Below are 19696 nucleotides of genomic sequence, written 5' to 3'. Positions count from 1 at the left end.
AACCAAATGAACTCCAGAGTATGGTCGACAAACAATGGATACCAAGCAACGAGTGGCACCAAACTATTTGAATAAAAGGAATCGAGCCATAAACGTCCAGTCCCTGGCGTAAATTGGTTTTGTCCATTCAAAGGTGGTAAGACGTCTATGTCATTAGTTTCTGTGCATTCAATCTATTCTCTTGAATCTTGGCCACCGAAGCAGTGGACCTCAAGGACTAAGGAACCAAACTCATGGACACCAAGGAATGAATCGGGCTCTGTTGTATATCAGGAACTGAGGGCCTACACTGCCCAATATAAGGCACCAGGACACTAGTCTACAGGATCCACAGGCCACAATCCATGGACTAAAGGGTGGAGGGTCATAGGTCTTCCATTTGCCACAGCAATATCTTCTCCTGCAGTATCTCTAATTTATCTAAGCCATCCCTTTCCTCGCATCACTCCTATGGTCACGGAGCTCCCCGCGGACTTGTAATATTATTATAATATATTGTAACCGATGCATTATCTCATTAATAAGTAAACATACGCCGCCGCTTTTTGCAGACTTGATCAAACGAGCTGAAACCTTGCCAAAAACAATATTTTTTTCTTCTTTAAAGAAACGTGAAGTTCTCCGGAGAATATTGAGATTCCTACAAGGCAATTGTATCAGTAGTCATCATCTTCACTCGTCTCCTGCTACAAACAAACCATTAACCTACGATAAGGCACGCGACCTGGGATGTCGCCACAAAGCGGTGGCAAGCCGAATGTTTACAAAACTGTCCTCTCTTGGGATCTCAGCCAAAATATGAAACCCTGCTCTCTAAACTTTACGTTACACCCATGAGGGACCATGAGAGAACCAACAACTTTCATCATCTTAAGACAGACACCCCACACCATGCCCCCTACATCTCAGCAGAACCTGAATCATGGTTCCAAGATCAATCATACAGGCCAGTTTCACTAGCTCTTTGCCTTACATCTCTTTTTCAGACCATTTAAGATCCAAGAGAGATGGCCACCATTTATGTCTTTCCCAAAGCTGGCTAAACATACAGCTACTCATGGGTTCGGCAAACAGCACAAGGTATATGGCTGCCTCCAGACTCTCCACCAACCAATGATGACAATGGATCGGGATTCTAGATTACTGCCACTCAATCATTTAGATCTTGTTCTTCCCCTAGTGTTGAGCGGAGTTGCTGAACTCTTTGGGTTCTACAGCATTTTCCAAACCCAAAAGCTTAGCATTTGACTTCTAGCGTCCGGAGAAGTTAGGCACCACCATACGGCTGCCTGGAAAATATGGATACAACCAGGACTCCCTAGGGCGGCATCTAAATCCAGGCGCCGGGAGCCATATGCAAAATGTTTGGGTTCGGAGAATGTTGCCGAACCCAAACAGTTCACCGACTCAATAATACACCAAAAAGCCTAGCTGTGCCGAACATCCATGTGTATACAAAGACTGGGAAAGACTGTATTGAAAATCTATAAACACTTTTAAGCCTTTGACTACAAGCATGTAGAGACCAAGACCAAGTCAAAATGTACAGTCACACTAAGTAATAGATGAATTTTCATTATTCGCGAAGGCTTTTTTATAAGGTGAGGCCACATTGGTCCAAAATACAGCAGCTAATGAATTTTGTAAAAATTATGTAAAATTGTGCAGCCACTGGCTGCTGCAATAGAGTCATTTGTGGCCTCACCCTTAGGTCATGTTAACACAATGTAATGCCCGTGAGGCTGTTTTTACTGCTCAAAAAAGCATTAATCGGCCATTAAATTCTATTGACCTCAATAGTAAAACAGCTGTCAATACCCACACATTAATTTTACGACCGCAATTCAGATGTAAAATTAATAGATTTTTTTTCGAGCTGATTATAACCAGAAAAACAGACACATTTTAATTCGTTATATCTAGCCATTTATTGGTATATCTAGCCATACAGCTCAGCCCATTCTGGTAGTCAAGTGGGCGGTCCTACTCAGTGAATGACAGCTCTATAATAGCAGCCAGTCATTGAGTAGGACCGCCCACTGGACTACTTAGCCCACAATAAGCAGAGATTTACACTAATAACGAGTTATGCAGGAATTGTCTATATGTCCATGTGATCAGCTCCTCCTCCTCTATAACAAGGTGTCTACAGACTGGACTTTGTCCCTTTAAGCTAGGCCCAACCGTGGGAGCCTGAGAACAGCACTATATACACTTTATCCTATAAACAGCCCTAGACCAACACCAAGCGCCATACAGGCCGTACATAATAAGATAATACCGTCCCCGCGGTCACACGTCTCGCTGTCAGCCGGTAAATTACATAAATTTTCCACATATTTATCGCAATTACCAGCAAGACATCATTAAAAGCCGCCTTCACGCAATTAAAATTAGCCAACGTGTCAGACGTCATGTGCATCACTAGTGATTAGTGCCGCTGGACCAGGATCTCATACGGCAACTAGTGAGAGTCACACCACTAAATGTGTAAAAAAAAAAACGTGAAAAACCACTTGCATCAGAACCCCATTGCAATTAAAATCAGTGTCCGCTGTCACATGAACCAATAGTTATTAGTGCTATTAGACCAGCTTCACATACACCCAGGTTATAGGAGTATATCCTAGTATTCTGTATATGATGGGGGGAAAAAACATGAAAAATTGCATACTAATTTTGTTTGCAAATAATTAAAACAACATGTCAGATGTCATGTGTATCATCATTTATAAATGATATTAGACCAGGCTTGTATATGGCCAGGTGGTAGGGCTACACCACCAGCTAAATAAAAAATAAATACAAAAATGTGAAAAACTGCATACTTTTTAGTACATCAAGAACCTTAATGCAGATCAACTAACCAGCATGTCTGGTGTCATGTGCACTATTAGTTATTAGTAGTATTAGACCAGGCTTATATAGGAGAAGAGCAATACCATAAGGGAAAAAAATGTGAAAAACTGCATGTCTGCTAATATAGCAAGAACCTTAATGCAATCACAATAGCCAACATGTATCATTAGTTATCAGTGATATTAGGCCACGTTCATACACTGCCAGGTACGGAAGTTACACCAAGGATATGTAAACAAAAAAATCATGAAAAACTGCGTACTTGCTAATATACCAAGAACCTGTTATTCAAATAATCCAACATCAGCCTTCATATTTATCTCTAGTCATGAGTGGTTTAGGACAAGACCTATATGCTGCCAGGTACTAGAGCCACGCCACCACATTACAGTACAACTACAAAAATGTGAAAAACTGTTTGCTGAATATAAAAATACTATATAAAAATACTATATATATAAATACTATGGCAAAAGGATGAAAAAATACACGAGAACATGCATATAATTTCATACAGGTTAGACATCTTTAGTAGAACCAAGAAATCCCAATAACACAGCGCCACCTAGAGTCCTAATCGCTATGAAATTGTAAAGACTTTTACTTTTCTATTTTGTTGTATTTAGTTTATCTGACTATAAGTCACCTATACACAGCACTGGCCTGATGTGACTGAGGGTCATGTATCATCAGATCACGTCTCCTTACCTTCCTCCTCTCCTTTTTGTCGTCCTTTTTAGTGAACGCCGTGTGGATCCACCAGATCTTGGTGAACATGCTGCCATAAGCCAGACTGAAGCCGAGACCCAGGAGCCAGAGACGGGCCTGCGCGGGGCAGAAGAAGAAGATGGCGATGGTGACCAGGAGGATGCAACATATCAATGCTTCTGCAGCTTTCATACTACTACAACTCCCAGCAGGCAAATCTGTGAAATAATGCACTGATACATCCCATTATACAGTGGCTCTCCAGCTGATGAGAAACTACAACTCCCAGCATGCCTTTATATCTTAATCAGCCTAGTGAAACATCTCTCATTACTACAGTGATTTCCAACTGAGAAACTACAACTCCCAGCATGCCTTAAAACCTTAATCAGCCTAGTGAAACATCCCTCATTACTATAGTGATTTCCAACTGAGAAACTACAACTCTCAGCATGCCTTAATAGTGGCCTAGTGAAACATCTCTAATTTCTATAGTGATTTGGAACAGTTGAGAAACTACAACTCCCAGCACACCTTACCAGATAAATCGTCCTAGCCAAACACCCCTCATTACCAACTCAGAAACTACAACTCCCAGCATGCCATTATAGTTGAGTCGGCCTAGTGAAACATCCCTCATTACTATAGTAATTTCAAACTGAGGAACTACAACTCCCAGCATGCCTATATAGCTGAATCGGCCTAGTCAAACATTCCTCATTACTAAAGTGATTTCCAACTGTGCAACTACAACTCCCAGCATGCCTATATAGCTGAGTCAGCCTAGGCAAACAACCCTCATTACTATAGTGTTTTCCAACTAAGAAACTACAACTCCCAGCATGCCTATATAGCTGTACCGGCCTAGTAAAACATCCCTCATTACTATAGTGATTTGCAACTGCTGAGAAACTACAACTCCCAGCATGCCCGAACAGCCTCCGGCTGTTCGGGCATGCTGGGAATTGTAGTTTCTCTTGAAACAGTGACCCCTGCTGGTGTGTGGTGTAACAGCCGCTCCTCCTCTAGCCAATGTCCTTTGTATGCCAGAGATAAGGGCGTCCTGTCCCCCCGGTTGTCCGCTCTCTCTCGTTTCCCATCATGACAGGGATCAGAAGCTCATGGCGGATGGAGATAAGTTGTGGCCCCTGAACCCGGGCCCCGGAGCCGCTGCGTTATCTCCCTCCACAGCACGTCCTCTGTCCATCTCTCCCCTCATAACATTCATAGCATTCTCCTACCTGGCACACCAGAGGGAAATGCCACGTCTCAATGTGATGTCCATCGAGACCGAGGGGGAAGACAGCGGCCAGAGCCAGGATGCACCCTGCGGCCGTCACGTCGTTCAGATGCGGCTGGGAGTTCTGGATGTACCTGCAGGAGATAGACAGACGCCACATGAGATCCCATAGACCTGTCAATCAACTAGGCAGAAGAGCGTTCACCCCCGAAGAGACAAAAACGTACAGATGTAGCAGAGCTGAACGCGTCCGCTAAAGCTACGGTCACACAAGGGAAATCGACAGATTTTACCATTCGGTGTTGCATATTCTGGTCTCGTCAATCAGCTTAAAGGGACAGTGTCATCAGAAAATGACTTATTGTATAGATAATAGGAGTGATTTATTAAACATGGTGTAAAGTGACACTGTCCCAGTTGCCCCTAGCAACCAATCAGATTCCACCTTTCATTTTCCAAAGAGTCTGTGAGGAATGTATAGTGGAATCTGATTGGTTGCTAGGGGAAACTGAGCCAGTTTCACTTTACACCATGTTTGATAAATCTCCCCCAATGTTTTTATGTTAAACATATGTTTTAAGAATTTTTGGTGATTTATTTTTCTAATTTTCCATTTTTCTTTCTATAGTATAAAATAATCCTGATATCTTGCAGTTTTCATTCTCACCACTGGGGCTAAAACTAAGCTGAGACTTCCTGTTGTGCCTGTGGTGATAAGAGGAGGCTGCTGTAAAGTGATCTGTACAGCATTGCAGCGTCATGTGACACCAGTAGATAGAGGAGACAATAGCAGCTCTCTGTGGAATGACCTCTTCACAGGTCACAAAGCGCGCTCAGTAATGTCTCACATTCATCACAAGGGGACAGAGTCTGTCTTTTGCCGTCTATGTCCATGAGGCTTGCTGTAAAGTAGTTACTAAATTCTGTTAAGAACAGCCCAGGCAATATGGCAGCCCGCCATAAAAATGTACAAAAAGTGAAGTAAATAAAAATTTAAGTCAGAAGTTAGAAAAAGAGTAGAATAAAAGAACAAGTTTTAGGGGGAGATTTATGACTCTGTTGTAAAGTGAAACTGGCTCAGTCGCCCCCGGCAACCAATCAGATTCCACCTTTCTTTCCTCACAGACTCTTTGGAAAATGAAAAGCGGAATCCCTATAGAGGTTATTGAGAATTCCCCCCCCCCCCAATTTATTCCGCATGTAAGTGCAGACGCGTTTTCAGCAATGGAAACCACATCAGCGGCGTCATAGATTTAGAAATTTGCACCATATAAGCTACACCATGGATTCTCATCAACAATTACAGGGAATGTTTTACACAAATATTCTACATGCAATGACTGATTGGGTCAAAAATTTTTCCTTTTTTTTTTCTTCCCCACACATGATTTTATAAATCAGCGTCATATACACCACGGATTCCTTAATGAAAAAAATAGGAAGACTTTTTTATTCTGTCTGAATTCGACATGAAATCAAAACAAAATTTCTCCCATGTGAAAATAGTTTTAAAGGAGACGTCCGGCTTTTTCTTAAAGTCTGGCACCCGGCAGGGGGGGAAATTGATAACAAGTAGGGACTTACCTCTCCCCGTGCCCGTGGTGAGTGGGGACCCCTGCACGCTCCAGGATCTCCGACACTGACGCATCACAATCTGGCTGATTGACTGGCCGCTCAGCCAGTCAGTGATTGGGGTGGGACACCACTCCAGTCACTGATTGGCTGAGCGGCCAGTCCATTAGCCGGGACGGGCATTTTCCCCTGAGTTGTGACGTTATCTCAATGCCTTTCGGCGGGGGTCCCAAGGCTGGTCCTGCGAATATCGGGAGTAGAAGGTTCCTACTTGTAATTAATTTCCCCCCTGCCAGCTGCCGAATTTAAAAAAACTCTGCACTTCTCCTTTAAGGGGATAATTTATTCATGGCAGAAAAATTGTCACAAACTTTAAGGCTATGTTCACACATAGTATCTCTGTCAGTATTTTGGTCAGTCTTTTTTCATCCAAAACCAGGAGTGGATTGAAAATACAGAAACTGTGCAAATTTTGGTTGGAAAAAGACTGACGGAAATATTATGTGTGAACATAACCTAAAGCAAATCACTTGCACAAAAAATCTATTTTAGTCGTTTTCAGCCTCCAGCTATAAAGAAGAATGTTTCTACTCATTGACAACAAGCAGAAGTCTTGAAAAAGTTGAGCAATGACAATATAAAGGATATTAGAAAAGTTGCAGAACTTCACAAAACATTACTGATATGTAATTCCGCGGCCGCCCGGGTCTCCTTGCCGGGCCTGCTCTGATGACATCATGTAACCTGCTCATGTGCTAATGGACCATGGCAAGAGGATTGTGGGTAACCATCTTGTTTTGAAGGCTCACCTCACGTGACTATTATAGATGTTAAAGGACAGACAGACAAATCCCAAGAGAATTCCAAGCCCAGCAAGGACGGAGACAGAGATGAAGAGTTTCTGAGAGACGTATCGGAAAGTGATGATCACCTTGGTGTGATCGGCAGGAGGAGAGCCACCTAGAGAGGCAGGAAAGAGACAGTGAGCGAGAAAGACGAGACCGGGGGAGAGGTGAGAACACGGGGACGAGAATAATCCCAGGTGATGATGTATGTGCGATGAACGAGAGGACGAGATGATGTATGTGTTATGAACGAGAGGACAAGAATAATCCCAGGTGATGATGTACATGTGATGAACGAGAGGAGCAGATGGAAGGGAGACATGACGGGGGCCGCTCACCTATCCACTTGTCGTTGTTATACCACGAGAGGTTATCCTTGGTGCTGTCATAATAACCGATCTTCTTATAGAGGCCGCCTATGGAATACAGAGGGTAGAAGACCATAAATATGACCGGTATATGGAGGCCTCCTTACTCTTCATAGACGGATGATGTCGAATATACTGTATATTTACTACCTGGCCCTATTCTTCAGGGAGGGATAAGCACCAGATCTTTCTGGATGCAGCCTATCCCTCCCAATAGGGAACGTATGAACGTTCGGCGACAAAATGGGAAAGAAGGGAAAGATTATCCGGCCGACAGCTAATGAAGGTATATGGGCACCTTTATACAATGTTAGGTCAGACTAAACACTTAGTTCTGGTTACCTTGAGATAAATGGTACCAGACATGTATGGGCGTCACTTGTCTCCCTAGCCTACTTTTGGGCCATCATGACTTGTAGGAATCTCATATATTATATTGCATATTAAAGGAGTTCCTTATTTTTAACAATCTTTATCTATTGAATGGGACCCTTAAAAAAAAACAAAAAAAAAAACCTCTGCTGAGACCTCCAGTGATCATCTGAACCCTGGCAGTAAGTGTTCGATTTCTCTGCAGCACCCCCACAGGAGAAATAAGGCATTACACTGTGTCCATTCACATCCATGGATTGCCTGTGTAATATGGGATGGGACAGGTCCTCTAGAACATGAGATGAAGATCCTGAAGAATAGGCCTCCTTCTAGTAACTCAATATTCCCTACTATGTAAAAAAAATGGGTTTTCTTTGCTGGACTTCGCCTTCACAGTGGTCACATCTCCTATATCTATCCTATAGTCTTACGGCGGAACCTTAGTATTGATGGTGACATCCATGGCCAGCTTCACGTACCTTGTAGCTGTTCTATGAGCGTCCAGGCCATACGGGACCCACTGGCGTCAAAGACCACATGACCCTAGAAATGAATGAGAAGAGGTTGTAAAGAAGAAGGAGCTGAGACGCCTTGGGCGCTGCCAGTATGATGTGTGCCTGGTTATATGATCAGCATTTTCTTGGCCTCACATCTCCACAATCACCTGTGTTCCCAGAGATCCGCAGCTCCGCAAAGAGCCATACTGATTTATTCCCAGGCACAACCAGACGGTCGGCAAGTGCATGCTGTAAAAAACAGATCAATAACCCAGAACATGCAGCTTTTCTGACATATCGATCCGTCCGTCACAGAATTTCTGTGAAGGAAAGAAAAAAAACCTTGCGGGCACTGACCAGACCTCTCCGTACAGTCAACTATTACTTCCATGCGGGTTTATATATGAGAACGTGATCCAGGACCAATGAGTTATGGCTAGAGCTTCAGATTTCTACTTGGTGAATGTGATATCAGGGTAAACTGGGTATTTGGGCAGTGCCAAGGGCACCAACGTGGCCCAATGGTGTACCTTCTGCCTAACACAGTAGATGAAACCCAGTGTTAGACCTCCATCGAAAATTTGACTACTTTATACGCAGGTGGTATGTGATGTCATCACACATGGTGATGTCACCGGTGCTGTATAAGGGGCCATGGGCACTCTCATTTCTTTGGCAAAAATACAGTTATTTATATACTCTTATATTAAAAGCGGTAATTGAGCACTGATCAGGGTGTACTTGGGGAGGAGGACCATTGATATTTTAGGTTTTCGACAAGAGAAAATTTGTATGTAGCTCACTATGGCCGCATCCCACAGTCCCGTCTAAATAAAAGTATCACACGCCTATGTTTGCATGGAGATCACCTTTAAATTTTACAGAATAACCCTATTATACCTAAGAGTAGTGCCAACAATAATAAAAAAAAAAAGTTAAATTGTTGGTGGAAAAGTCTTAGAGGTCCAATAAAAATCAATGGAGCTTTGGATTCCTATAGAGAACACAGCCATATTGACTTCCTGATAGAAGCTGATGGAGACTGAGATGTTGTGTTCACTGGCTCCCTATAGTAACGTGAGACCAACGTGGGCCCCATGTAGGCCATGAAATACCATATTTCAATCATCAAACTGCATGATTCGACAGATCAACCACAAAGCAAATCTTCAATACCTAAGGAATCCCTCTACTTTTATGAGCGGACAAAAAAACGAAGAGGAGGAGAAGTAACGCCACTACTGGGATAAAAAAAACACCTCAAAATAAATCAAAACCTAGTCATGAATGGAAGAGACTCACTGAGACACCGTCAAAGGAGGAGGAATTCATGGCCTTGTAGATCTCCCGACTGATGTTATCATTGTTATAGTTAAAGTCTTCCAGACGAAGTCCTTTCTTAGATAACTCATATGCCGTCTTGTTAAGGGCAAGTGCAAGTGCCCAGATAGCATCATAGGCAAGAGGAGCCTCCTGCAGTCCTCCTACCCCCTCGGGGTCTTTACCAAGACGTTTTTGAAGCTTGTCCATGAACTCCTGAGATGTCTATAAGACAGAGATGACAATACTTGTGTCAAATAACAGTAAAGATCAGTTAAAGGGTAACATAGTAAGTATACGGGGGTCATAGTCACCATATTGGAGATGCCACGTGTGTTTTCTGGGTTCAACATGACTATTTCTGTGGTTACATGGCCCTCAACAGCTCGAGTCATCTCCTCTACCGTGCAGTTTATAGCTGGGTCCGGAGTCTTGAACCAGTTATCGGCATACCAACCAATAAGAAACCAGACGTACTTCTTACCAAAGAGACGCTCCTTGTAGACCTGGTGGAAGGAGTCATATTCAGAAGATATTTTTGAGACAAGAACCGTATGGTTCAGCAAAACATGGCAGAATCATGTGCAAAACCGATGAAGTGGATAACCAGCTATTTCTTATAGTCAGAGAGGGGATCGGGCAGTAGATTTTATCTCTATGTAACAAAGCAAATAAATATTTCTACGGGAATTTTTTATTTTAGCAGTAGCCCTAGGATGGTACTGTTCTCCTTGTGGCGATTCAGTGCAAGCAATGCTCTATGGGAAAAGTATGCTAATTAAAAGAAAACTGTCTCTCTAGTGCCACCTATAGGTAACTACCCTGTAAGTGAATGTCTGATTCAAGAAGCTTGAAAATAGACTCAGAAAAGCAGCCAAACCAGATCAAAAACATAAGCCTACTCTGTATTGAAGAGGAGCAATAACTCTGACACAATGCTGCCTACAGAAGGGTGTCTGGTTCGGCTGACATACAGGGTGGCTACTAGAGATGAGAGAACCTGCCGAGGTTCGGGTTCGTATTTACCTGAACTCTCGGCTTTTGACTGCCGCTGTCTGCCCGCTCTGTGGAGAGGGTGGATACAACCGGAGGACCGCCTGGAAAACTGGGATACAGCCATAGCCATAGGCTGTATCCCAGTTTTCTAGGCGATCCTCCGGCTGTATCCACCCTCTCCACGGAGCGGGCAGACAGCGGCAGTCAGAAGCCGAGAGTTCAGGTACATACAAAGCCGAACCTCGGCAGGTTCGCTCATCTCTAGTGGCTAACCGTAGGTGGCACTAACAATTTTTTTCCTTCTGGAGAAGAGCTAATTTGCATGCTTGATTTTCGGAGGAGATCGACGAACGTGAGAGACAAGAAGGTGGTAACGTGAAACCACTTCAAGATTAAGAAAAAGAACAAGTGGTTCTAAGAATATCCGAGGCAAGCACCTCACAGGAAATAAAGAAGGTCTAATTTTACCTCACAAAAGACTTTCCGTGCCTCCGTTTCATAGAATAATCCAACGATTATTCGAGCGTCTTGTCTCTGAAAAATAAGATAAGAACAATAAGAGAAAAGCCGAAAGTGTAACATCGGGAGAAAACGATGAAAATGATGGAAAGCGAGAAGAGACCCTCATAGGGAATAGGGCTGAGCGCAGTCATTTAATGATCTTTATTGACCGTGTAAGGAGTCAATCATAGCGCTGCAGTCCTACCCATTGACCAAAGGTGAGTCTCCCGGGAAGGACAACACACTCAATCAATTTTAATTCCTATCAGGAGGAAGGTCCCTGGTGACATCCAAGATGACACTAGTCCATACCTTGAGATTTTTTACTGGAACAGTCGGATCAGAGAAGAAGCTCTGGCGGAACGTGATTTCAATTCCGGCTTCCTTCACTCTCTCCTCCAGGTCATCCAAAGTCTAGATAGAGAAGGGAAGGAATTAATCAGCGAGGCCTCCTGAAAGGTGGAACACATCCTATAATTATAGAGGCCCGTGGGACTTCTATACAGGAACGGCTTTGGATTATTAACATGGTAATGAGCTGGATGATATTGTAAGACGGCCATTGTGATATCCTCTCACCTAGATTCAAAGCTGTGGAGATGTAACAATACTTCATTCAAGGCTAAAACACAGAGGAACTTTAATGGCCGAGTGATTTCGGGAGTAATTATTTTGTTAATATCTTGTTAGTAGTAATTCATACCTTCAGAGGATCTAATATTGCTTCACATGTAGATGTCTTTATCTAGTATGGCCATTAGATTGGCAATTTCTGTAACCTTGAGGTCTCTACCTTTGATGAAGTATAACTTTTTTGGGGTACAGAAAAAGTAAAAATCTAGAACCAAACCCTGAGAAAACCCAGGCCTTGCCTTACCCCTTAGATATTAGACCCTTAGTTGCTAATGTTATGAAACCTGTGAAGAGCAGGATCCATGGCTGTAGACCATGGAGAATGTTGATGGAGCTATTCTGAGTTGGGGCTCTGGTCTTTTTGTCATTTTGGTAGTCTAGCAACAACCTTCTTCTAATGGACGTACCGGGATCCTGACCAGTCAGTACAGCAAACTAAGCCTCATATGACCCTGAGACCAGTTGCCAATTTTATAATGCTTGTTGAGTAGGATTCATGATAATGAACCATGGAGAAGGTTGATAAGGGTGAAGTGGGGGCTATGGTGTATTCGGTAGTCTACATACAAGAAAGAACAGTACCGAAAATACAGAGAAAGTCCAGGTCTTGTTTTACCCAGGATCTATGGTCATGGAACATGAAGAAGGATGATGGAGTTATTCTGACTTGGGGCTACGGCAGGAATAGGGAACCTTCAGCCCTCCAGCTGTTGCAAAACTACAATTCCCATCATGCCTGGACAGCCCATTCTTTAGCATGATTGGAATTGTAACAAACAGCTGGAGGGCCAAAGGTTTCCCATCCCTGGGCTGTGGTGTATATGTAATTTCAGTAGTATAGCAAGAACTTATATACAACAAAAAAGGGTTCCTGATCAGGTGGCACAGCAGGGCTTGCCTTACCCGCCTCGTATGAGACCCTCAGGCTACATGCTAATGTTATGGTTCTGACAATGGACCATGAAGAAGATTAATGGAGCCATCCTTAGTGGCTATGGTGTATATGTATATGTGAGTAGCAAAACAACAACCTACATACAAAGGACATAAATGATTTCTGACTAGATGGTACAGCATGTAAATTCTACAATAATGATTTTTGTTTCCTGGGAGATTTTTGGGGGACATATTGATTCATTCAGAAGATATTGTAGCTTATCTTCACTCACAGAAGTGAAGACTTCAGTGGTCTGCTGAATGGTCGCGATCTTAGTCCATCCCCACTTTTTGAAAAGTTGAACCCTGGTGGGATTGTGCAAGGTTGCCGATGGATGTGTGCGGAAGAAGGTCGGGAATCTTTGACGGTTTGAGAGCGCCGGTGAACTGGAGCCATAAGAAAGCTGGAAATGAGGAGATCATTTATATGAGACAAAGTACAACCACGAGGGGCTTCAGTGTATTAACACAAGTGTGGAAATATGCAACAAGTGGTTTATGGCTGGAAAGTAGTGGAAATGAAAGGGGAGACAATATGATATAGAGCAATAACAACATATAACAAGGGAGCAGGAAGACGAGAATGGTGAAAGGGAGTTATCGAGGAAAAGGAGAGAATACGGATCAAGGGGAAGAGTAAATACAAGAAAATATTAATGAAAAGGAAGTGAAGAACCATAAAAGAGAACGAGGTACAGAAGTAACAGCAGCACAAGAGAGGTGGAGGAAAGAGGAGGGAGGTGTGCACTAGACAAGAAGAAATGGGGAATAAGGAAGAAAGGGTGAGAGGAAGGAAGGAAGGAAGGGAGGAAGGAAGGGAGGGAGGATAAGAGGAAGGAAGGAAGGAAGGATGGAAGGATGAGAGGAAGGAAGAAAGGAAGGAAGGAAGGAAGGAAGGAAGGAAGGAAGGATGAGAGGAAGGAAGAAAGGAAGGAAGGAAGGAAGGAAGGAAGGAAGGAAGGATGAGAGGAAGGAAGGAAGGATGAGAGGAAGGATGAGAGGAAGGAAGGAAGGATGAGAGGAAGGAAGGAAGAAAGGAAGGATGGGAGGAAGGAAGGAAGGATGAGAGGAAGGAAAGAAGGAAGGATGAGAGGAGGGAAGGAAGGAAGGATGAGAGGAAGGAAGGATGAGAGGAAGGAAGGAAGGATGAGAGGAAGGAAGGAAGGAAGGAAGGAAGGGGGAGGAGGGGTGCACCAGACAAAAAAAACAGGGAATAAGGAAGATGGGAGTAAGAATGAGAGGAAGGAAGGAGGAAAGAAGGAAGTAAGGAGGAGAGAAGGAAGGATGAGGGAGGTGTGCACCAGACAAGAAGAAATGGGGAATAAGGAAGATGGGAGGAAGGAAATAAAGGGAAGGTGAGAGGAAGTAGGAGGGAGGTTTGCACCAGACAAGAAGAAATAGAAAATAAAGAAGATGGGAGGAATAAAATAAAGGAGAAAGGAAAGAAAGGGTGAGAGGAAGGAGGGTAGGAAATAAGAAAGGGGAGAGAAAGGAAAGGAAGGTGAAGAAGAGATGAGTAAGGAAAGAGAAAATGAGTGAGGAAAAAAGGAGGAAATTAATGAATAAGGAAGGGAAGGGAAAGAAGAGATGAGTAAGGAATAAAGGAAAAGAGAGAACTGAGTAGTTAAGGAAGGAAAGGCAGGAAGGGATGAGTGAGAAAAGTAGTAAAGAGAGGCATGAGGGAGGAAAAAGGGAAGGAAGGGAAGATGGATAAAGGAAGGAGGGAACCAGTTACAATGAGAAATAAAAAGAGAAAGAGGAAGGAAGAAAGGAAGGAAGGAAGGAAGGAAGGTAAGAGAAAGGAAAAATGAAAGAGAGACTATGAGAGATAGGAAGGAAACATAAGCCAGATGGAAAACATGAATAAAACAACAGTTTAAAAGGCAAAATAAGAGGATGAGATAAAGATGAGTGGAATAGAATAGAAGATGACTAGAAGGAGTACGAAGAGTGATTACAGGATGGGAGAAGATGATGCTAGAAGAGGAGAGGGTTACAAGGATTGTTATAAGAGAAGAACAAGAACCAGAAAAAGAATTAGCAAAGGAAAGGAGATAAGAGAATTGGGCTGAGTAAAAAGATTTAAAAAAAGCAGAAAAGAGTAAGAGAAAAGACGCAAGATAAGGAGAACAGAGGAAGCAAAAACATCATAGGCAGAAGATCAGAGAAAGAAGTAAGAAGAACATCAGTAGGAAGTCATTGAAGATGGTGGGAAGCCCAGGAGAGGGGAGGATTGACAGGAGCAAAGAAGTAGAGGAATGTGGGAAAGAAGAAGAAGCCAATGAGAAACCTGACGGGAGACAAGACTCAAGAAGTGAAAAACACAAAGCGAGACAGGCGGCAGTGCCCGGTGACAGCTCCTCACCACAATGAGATGCCACATGCGGGCCGCTTCCGCCACCAGAGTGGAGACACTGCTGCACCCTGGCATCAGCATTATCTTTATTGGGTCATTGTACAGCAACTCATACAGGTGGCGCGTCGCCTGGCCGGGGTCACACTGGAGAGGGCACAACAACATGGTAGAATAAGACAAGAGAAGAAGCCAATAACCCTGACTGACACTACTAGACTGCTAGAAAGTGCAGGTAGATGATAAATTGTGTCTCGTCTCAGCCTCTCCCGCTGTCTTCCATCTCCTGTTTTTTTTTCCGTCTCTCTCCCCATCTGTCTCTTTCTCTCCCCCCTCTCTGCCCATTCCACTCGCACTCTCTCACTCTCTCGGTCTATCTCTCTTCTCTGGAATATTTTACCCTTTCCTCCGTTGCCGTGGTAACAGTGAGAGAGCTGAGTGGAATAATGAGAGCGCAGGGGGTAATCCTGTGAGAGAGCCTGGCTGCACCCCCTGCGCTCTCTCTCCCCCCTCGGAGATAGTCTTAGTAAAGGTCACACAGGCTGCGTCCAAGCCCCCTGTGGTGGTCTCACTTTCCTCCTCTCCCGTCACGGCTGTCTCTGACTTTTCCCCTGCCGTCTCTCATCTTGTCGCTCTCGCCTCCTCACTTTCTCTCGCTTCTGCACTTTTGTTCTTCGCCTCTCGCACTTTTATTTTTACATTTTTTATTCTTTTACCGCTTTTTCATGCTTCACAGTCACCGACTAACAAAGTGCTTTCACATTATTCTGCTCTGTTCAGCAATGTCTATTATAGTCAGGGTTCATCGCTGTGGCTGACTGCCTGTCCCTGGGACTAGATCCTGGCAGGTGTTATATCCAGGTGTGGAGACAGGTGACTACCTACAACCTACAGTCGTCTTGGTATATTGCTATTTTCTAGCTGTGCGTTCACCCACATCCCAGATGCCACCACCAGTACCACCAGCGCCCCTTTACCAGCACTCACCTGGCTGTCATGGTGAATGAGTCTAAGTTCATATTCCGGCAATATGTCCCTTCTGTTGTTGACGTCTTCCAGGGCCATCTGTGCGGCAGGGTGACAGGCCTGTCCCCCAGGCCATCCCCCACTCATGGGGAAGAGAGCGCCCACGTGCAAGGCTTTCTTACCTGAGACCGCATCACACAGCAAGAGAGTCAGCACAGGCACACAGAGAGACAGAGACATGGCCAGTGGGGGAGACATCATCATTGGGGGAGTGGGGAGAAGAGGGGTAACAGGAGGCCTGAGAGACTGGGTATAGGGGGAGTAGTCATCGTACACAGAGATACAGGGGGAAGAAGGGCGAGAGGGTTAAAAGGTGCGAGAGTGCAAGTGACAGGGGGGTGGCAGAGTGCAAGCGAAATACACCAAAATTATTAAACAGATGGCAAAGACAATAAAGCACAAAGATCAACAGGGAGCAGAGAGAACAGGTGGAAGGAAGAGACTGCCAGGAACAAGAGAGTGCAGTTAGACTGTCAGGATGGAGCGATGGAGAGCAAGGAATGACTAGGATCAGCGAATGGAAAAGAATGAGGAAAATAGGAATCCAGACAGAGAGAGAGAGACAGCCAGCGACTAAATTAGACAGGCAGAGTCAGTGCAGCGAGACAGCCCACGGATGTGGCAGGAGAGCACCGCAGCATCTGCACGATTCCTGATTTAATTCTGCAGTCTAGAGAACGACAGAGAGATGGAGAGAGGGAGCAAGGGGAGGAGACACAATGATGTCACCCACGCCGAAGGGAGCGAGGGATTACAAAGAGAATGGGAAATGAGAGAGGGGGAGAGAGAGAGCGGAGGGGGCTGAGATCGGGGCAGGGGGAGAGCAATGGATACAGGACAGAGGTGAGGAGCAGGAGGTGAGAGCTAGCCAAACACACACATGTAGCAGAGCTGAAGCTGGGCACTAACTCTTCACAGCTTCATAGTTTGTGCATCCTAATACCTCTAGATAACATGATATAGTAATCTGTATATAGAACCATTGCTGGATATGTTCTGACCAGTGACAAACTCAACTCTGCTACATCTTTGTACAGTTAGTTAGAATTTAGGATGAAACGACCAAAAGAAACAAGACGACCTGGCAAAAATCTAGAAAAAGATACCAAAGTGTGGAAGGAATCAACAGCGGGGCCCCTCAGAACCAAGACTGGGCCCCTCAGAACCAAGACTGGGCCCCTCAGAACCAAGACTGGGCCCCTCAGAACCAAGACTGGGCCCCTCAGAACCAAGACTGGGCCCCTCAGAACCAAGACTGGGCCCCTCAGAAGCAAGACTGGGCCCCTCAGAACCAAGACTGGGCCCCTCAGAACCAAGACTGGGCCCCTCAGAACCAAGACTGGGCCTCTCAGAACCAAGACTGGGCCCCTCAGAACCAAGACTGGGCCCCTCAGAACCAAGACTGGGCCCCTCAGAACCAAGACTGGGCCCCTCAGAACCAAGACTGGGCCCCTCAGAACCAAGACTGGGCCTCTCAGAACCAAGACTGCCCCCCCCCCCCCAAGACACCAAGGAGGAGCTGTAACATTCTAGAAACATATAGATAAATCTATGCTAACAGGCACGTCAAGTGGAGCCCTAGGCAGATCTAAGGCAACATTAGACTTCACATCAAAGACCAGAAGAGGAGACTTTATCTTATATTGGACACCAGCACAGGAATAGGCGACCACAGTGATCCCCACCATGTAGAACGCCGGGATAGTGGGGTGTCCTCAGATCTCCAGCATCCAAGATGCCAAGAGGTGAAGAGTCCTACAAGACATTCCAATACCTGACATGCTGCTCTGTGGCCACCATACACGCTCTGTACCCTATGATCCCCTTCATATCCAATGAAGAATCTGGACTGTATTGTATCAGGAATGGACCACCGGTAAGTCTGAAGACCCCAGTAGATGAATGGGCTTTCTGGAGAAACACTCTTCATATGGTCACTGGGAGATGACACTAGTACATTCACACAAACTGAAGGTATCAACTTTTATAATTTAACTAAATTCTACCTGGATTAAGATGATGAAATTGATTCTTTATTGAATTACCCGAAATAAACTAGAGCCAGTAGCTGTGCCGATCGCTGTATCTTCCCAAAGTCAAGTTGATTCTTTATTGATTATTTAAAGGGGTTATCCAGCGCTTCAAAAACGTGGCCACTTTCTTTCAGAGACAACACGACTCTTGTCTCCAGGGCAGGTGGGGTTTGCAATTAAGCTCTATTCACTTCAATGGAATTGAGAAGCAAAACCCTGCCCAAGCTGGAGACAAGAGCGGGGCTGTCTCTGGAAGAAAGTGGCCATATTATTGTAGCGCTGGATAACCCCTTTAACAATTGCTTGGTCTATTATGACCCTAACAGGCGTTTGTACAGGCGTCCTGTACTGTTAGCTTGGTAGCAGTCTAAAAAGCTGGTCCTAGCATTGCTGTCACCTGACTCAAGATATTTGCTACTAAATATCTTTTTTTTTTTTACCCTACATGTTTTTGCTAAGCAACTACATCTGACCAGCATCATCAGGGGTATATAAAGTATAAACTGCCCAGCTGCCATGCCATTGCTCTGCCAGTAGAAACAATAATTGAGACCAGTTGTTCCCCTTGTCTACTCTTTCTTTCACACCTTGTAGATTGTAAGCCCTCACGGCCAGAGTTCTCTCTCCCTATGTACCAGTCTCAGATTTACTTTATTCGTGTTGATTTTAAGTTCTGTATGTTGTATGTCCAGCACTCTGGAATTGGGGGGATTTAAAAATAAATAATAATAATAACTGTGCCAGAAGTTTAGACTTATAGCCCTGATGATGCTGATGAAGCTGAAGAAACTGGTAGGGTAAAAAATATATATGTTTATTAGTTAACAGGACAGGTTGATGGTAAAAGCAATGCTAGAACCCTCTTGTTAGACTCCATTCAAGCTCACAGGAGTCCGTCCTGTCAAACGCCTGTGAGGGTCATAACTGACCAAGCAATTGTTACGTTATAAAGAAATCAATAAACTATATGTTTCAATTGTGTTAATCCAGGCAGAGTTCAATATGGCTGAAAGTAATAAATAGAAGATGGTGGAGAAGAAGCTGATAGAGATAATGATGATGTAGAAGTGGAATAGGATGAAGAAGACGAGAGAGGTAAGGTAAAAGGTGAGAAAGGAAAAGGAAGAGGAAGGGAAAAAGACAATGAGAAAAGTGGAAGAGGAAGAAAAAGATGAGAGAGGAAAGGGAAAAGGTGAGAAAGGAGAGAAAGAAGAGAAAGGGAAAAGGAGAAGGAGAAAAGTGGAAGAGGATGAAGAAGACAAGAGAAGTAAAAGAAAGGGTGAGAAGTGGAAGAGGATAAAGAAGACGAGAGAGGTAAGGGAAAAGGTGAGAAAGGTGAAGGGAGAGAAGGGGAAAAGACAATGAGAAAAGTGGAAGAGGAAGAAGAAGATGAGAGAGGTAAGGGAAAGGTGAGAAAGAAGAGAAAGGGAAAGAGAA

The 19696-nt window shown here is 44.2% G+C and overlaps 1 protein-coding gene across 3 annotated transcripts in view; it reads right to left on the bottom strand.

The window, feature by feature from the left end:
• GABBR1 (gamma-aminobutyric acid type B receptor subunit 1) overlaps positions 1 to 19696 on the bottom strand; it is a 106618-nt gene that overhangs the window by 26914 nt on the left and 60008 nt on the right. For 2 of the 3 annotated variants that reach the window (XM_069985495.1, XM_069985497.1), the window contains 12 exons: positions 16188 to 16348; positions 15213 to 15347; positions 13081 to 13251; positions 11591 to 11692; positions 11246 to 11311; positions 10096 to 10287; positions 9764 to 10006; positions 8444 to 8507; positions 7563 to 7640; positions 7189 to 7339; positions 4809 to 4941; positions 3568 to 3684 (listed from right to left, as the gene is read on the bottom strand). In XM_069985495.1, the coding sequence (XP_069841596.1) occupies positions 3568 to 3684; positions 4809 to 4941; positions 7189 to 7339; positions 7563 to 7640; positions 8444 to 8507; positions 9764 to 10006; positions 10096 to 10287; positions 11246 to 11311; positions 11591 to 11692; positions 13081 to 13251; positions 15213 to 15347; positions 16188 to 16348 (1613 nt within the window). The remainder of the gene's footprint in view (positions 1 to 3567; positions 3685 to 4808; positions 4942 to 7188; positions 7340 to 7562; positions 7641 to 8443; positions 8508 to 9763; positions 10007 to 10095; positions 10288 to 11245; positions 11312 to 11590; positions 11693 to 13080; positions 13252 to 15212; positions 15348 to 16187; positions 16349 to 19696) is intronic. The other variant, XM_069985496.1, reaches the window with a different exon arrangement.

Source organism: Dendropsophus ebraccatus, chromosome 10 (assembly GCF_027789765.1).
Source record: "Dendropsophus ebraccatus isolate aDenEbr1 chromosome 10, aDenEbr1.pat, whole genome shotgun sequence".
Lineage (NCBI taxonomy): Eukaryota > Metazoa > Chordata > Amphibia > Anura > Hylidae > Dendropsophus > Dendropsophus ebraccatus.
This window is presented reverse-complemented; position numbering and strand designations above follow the sequence as displayed.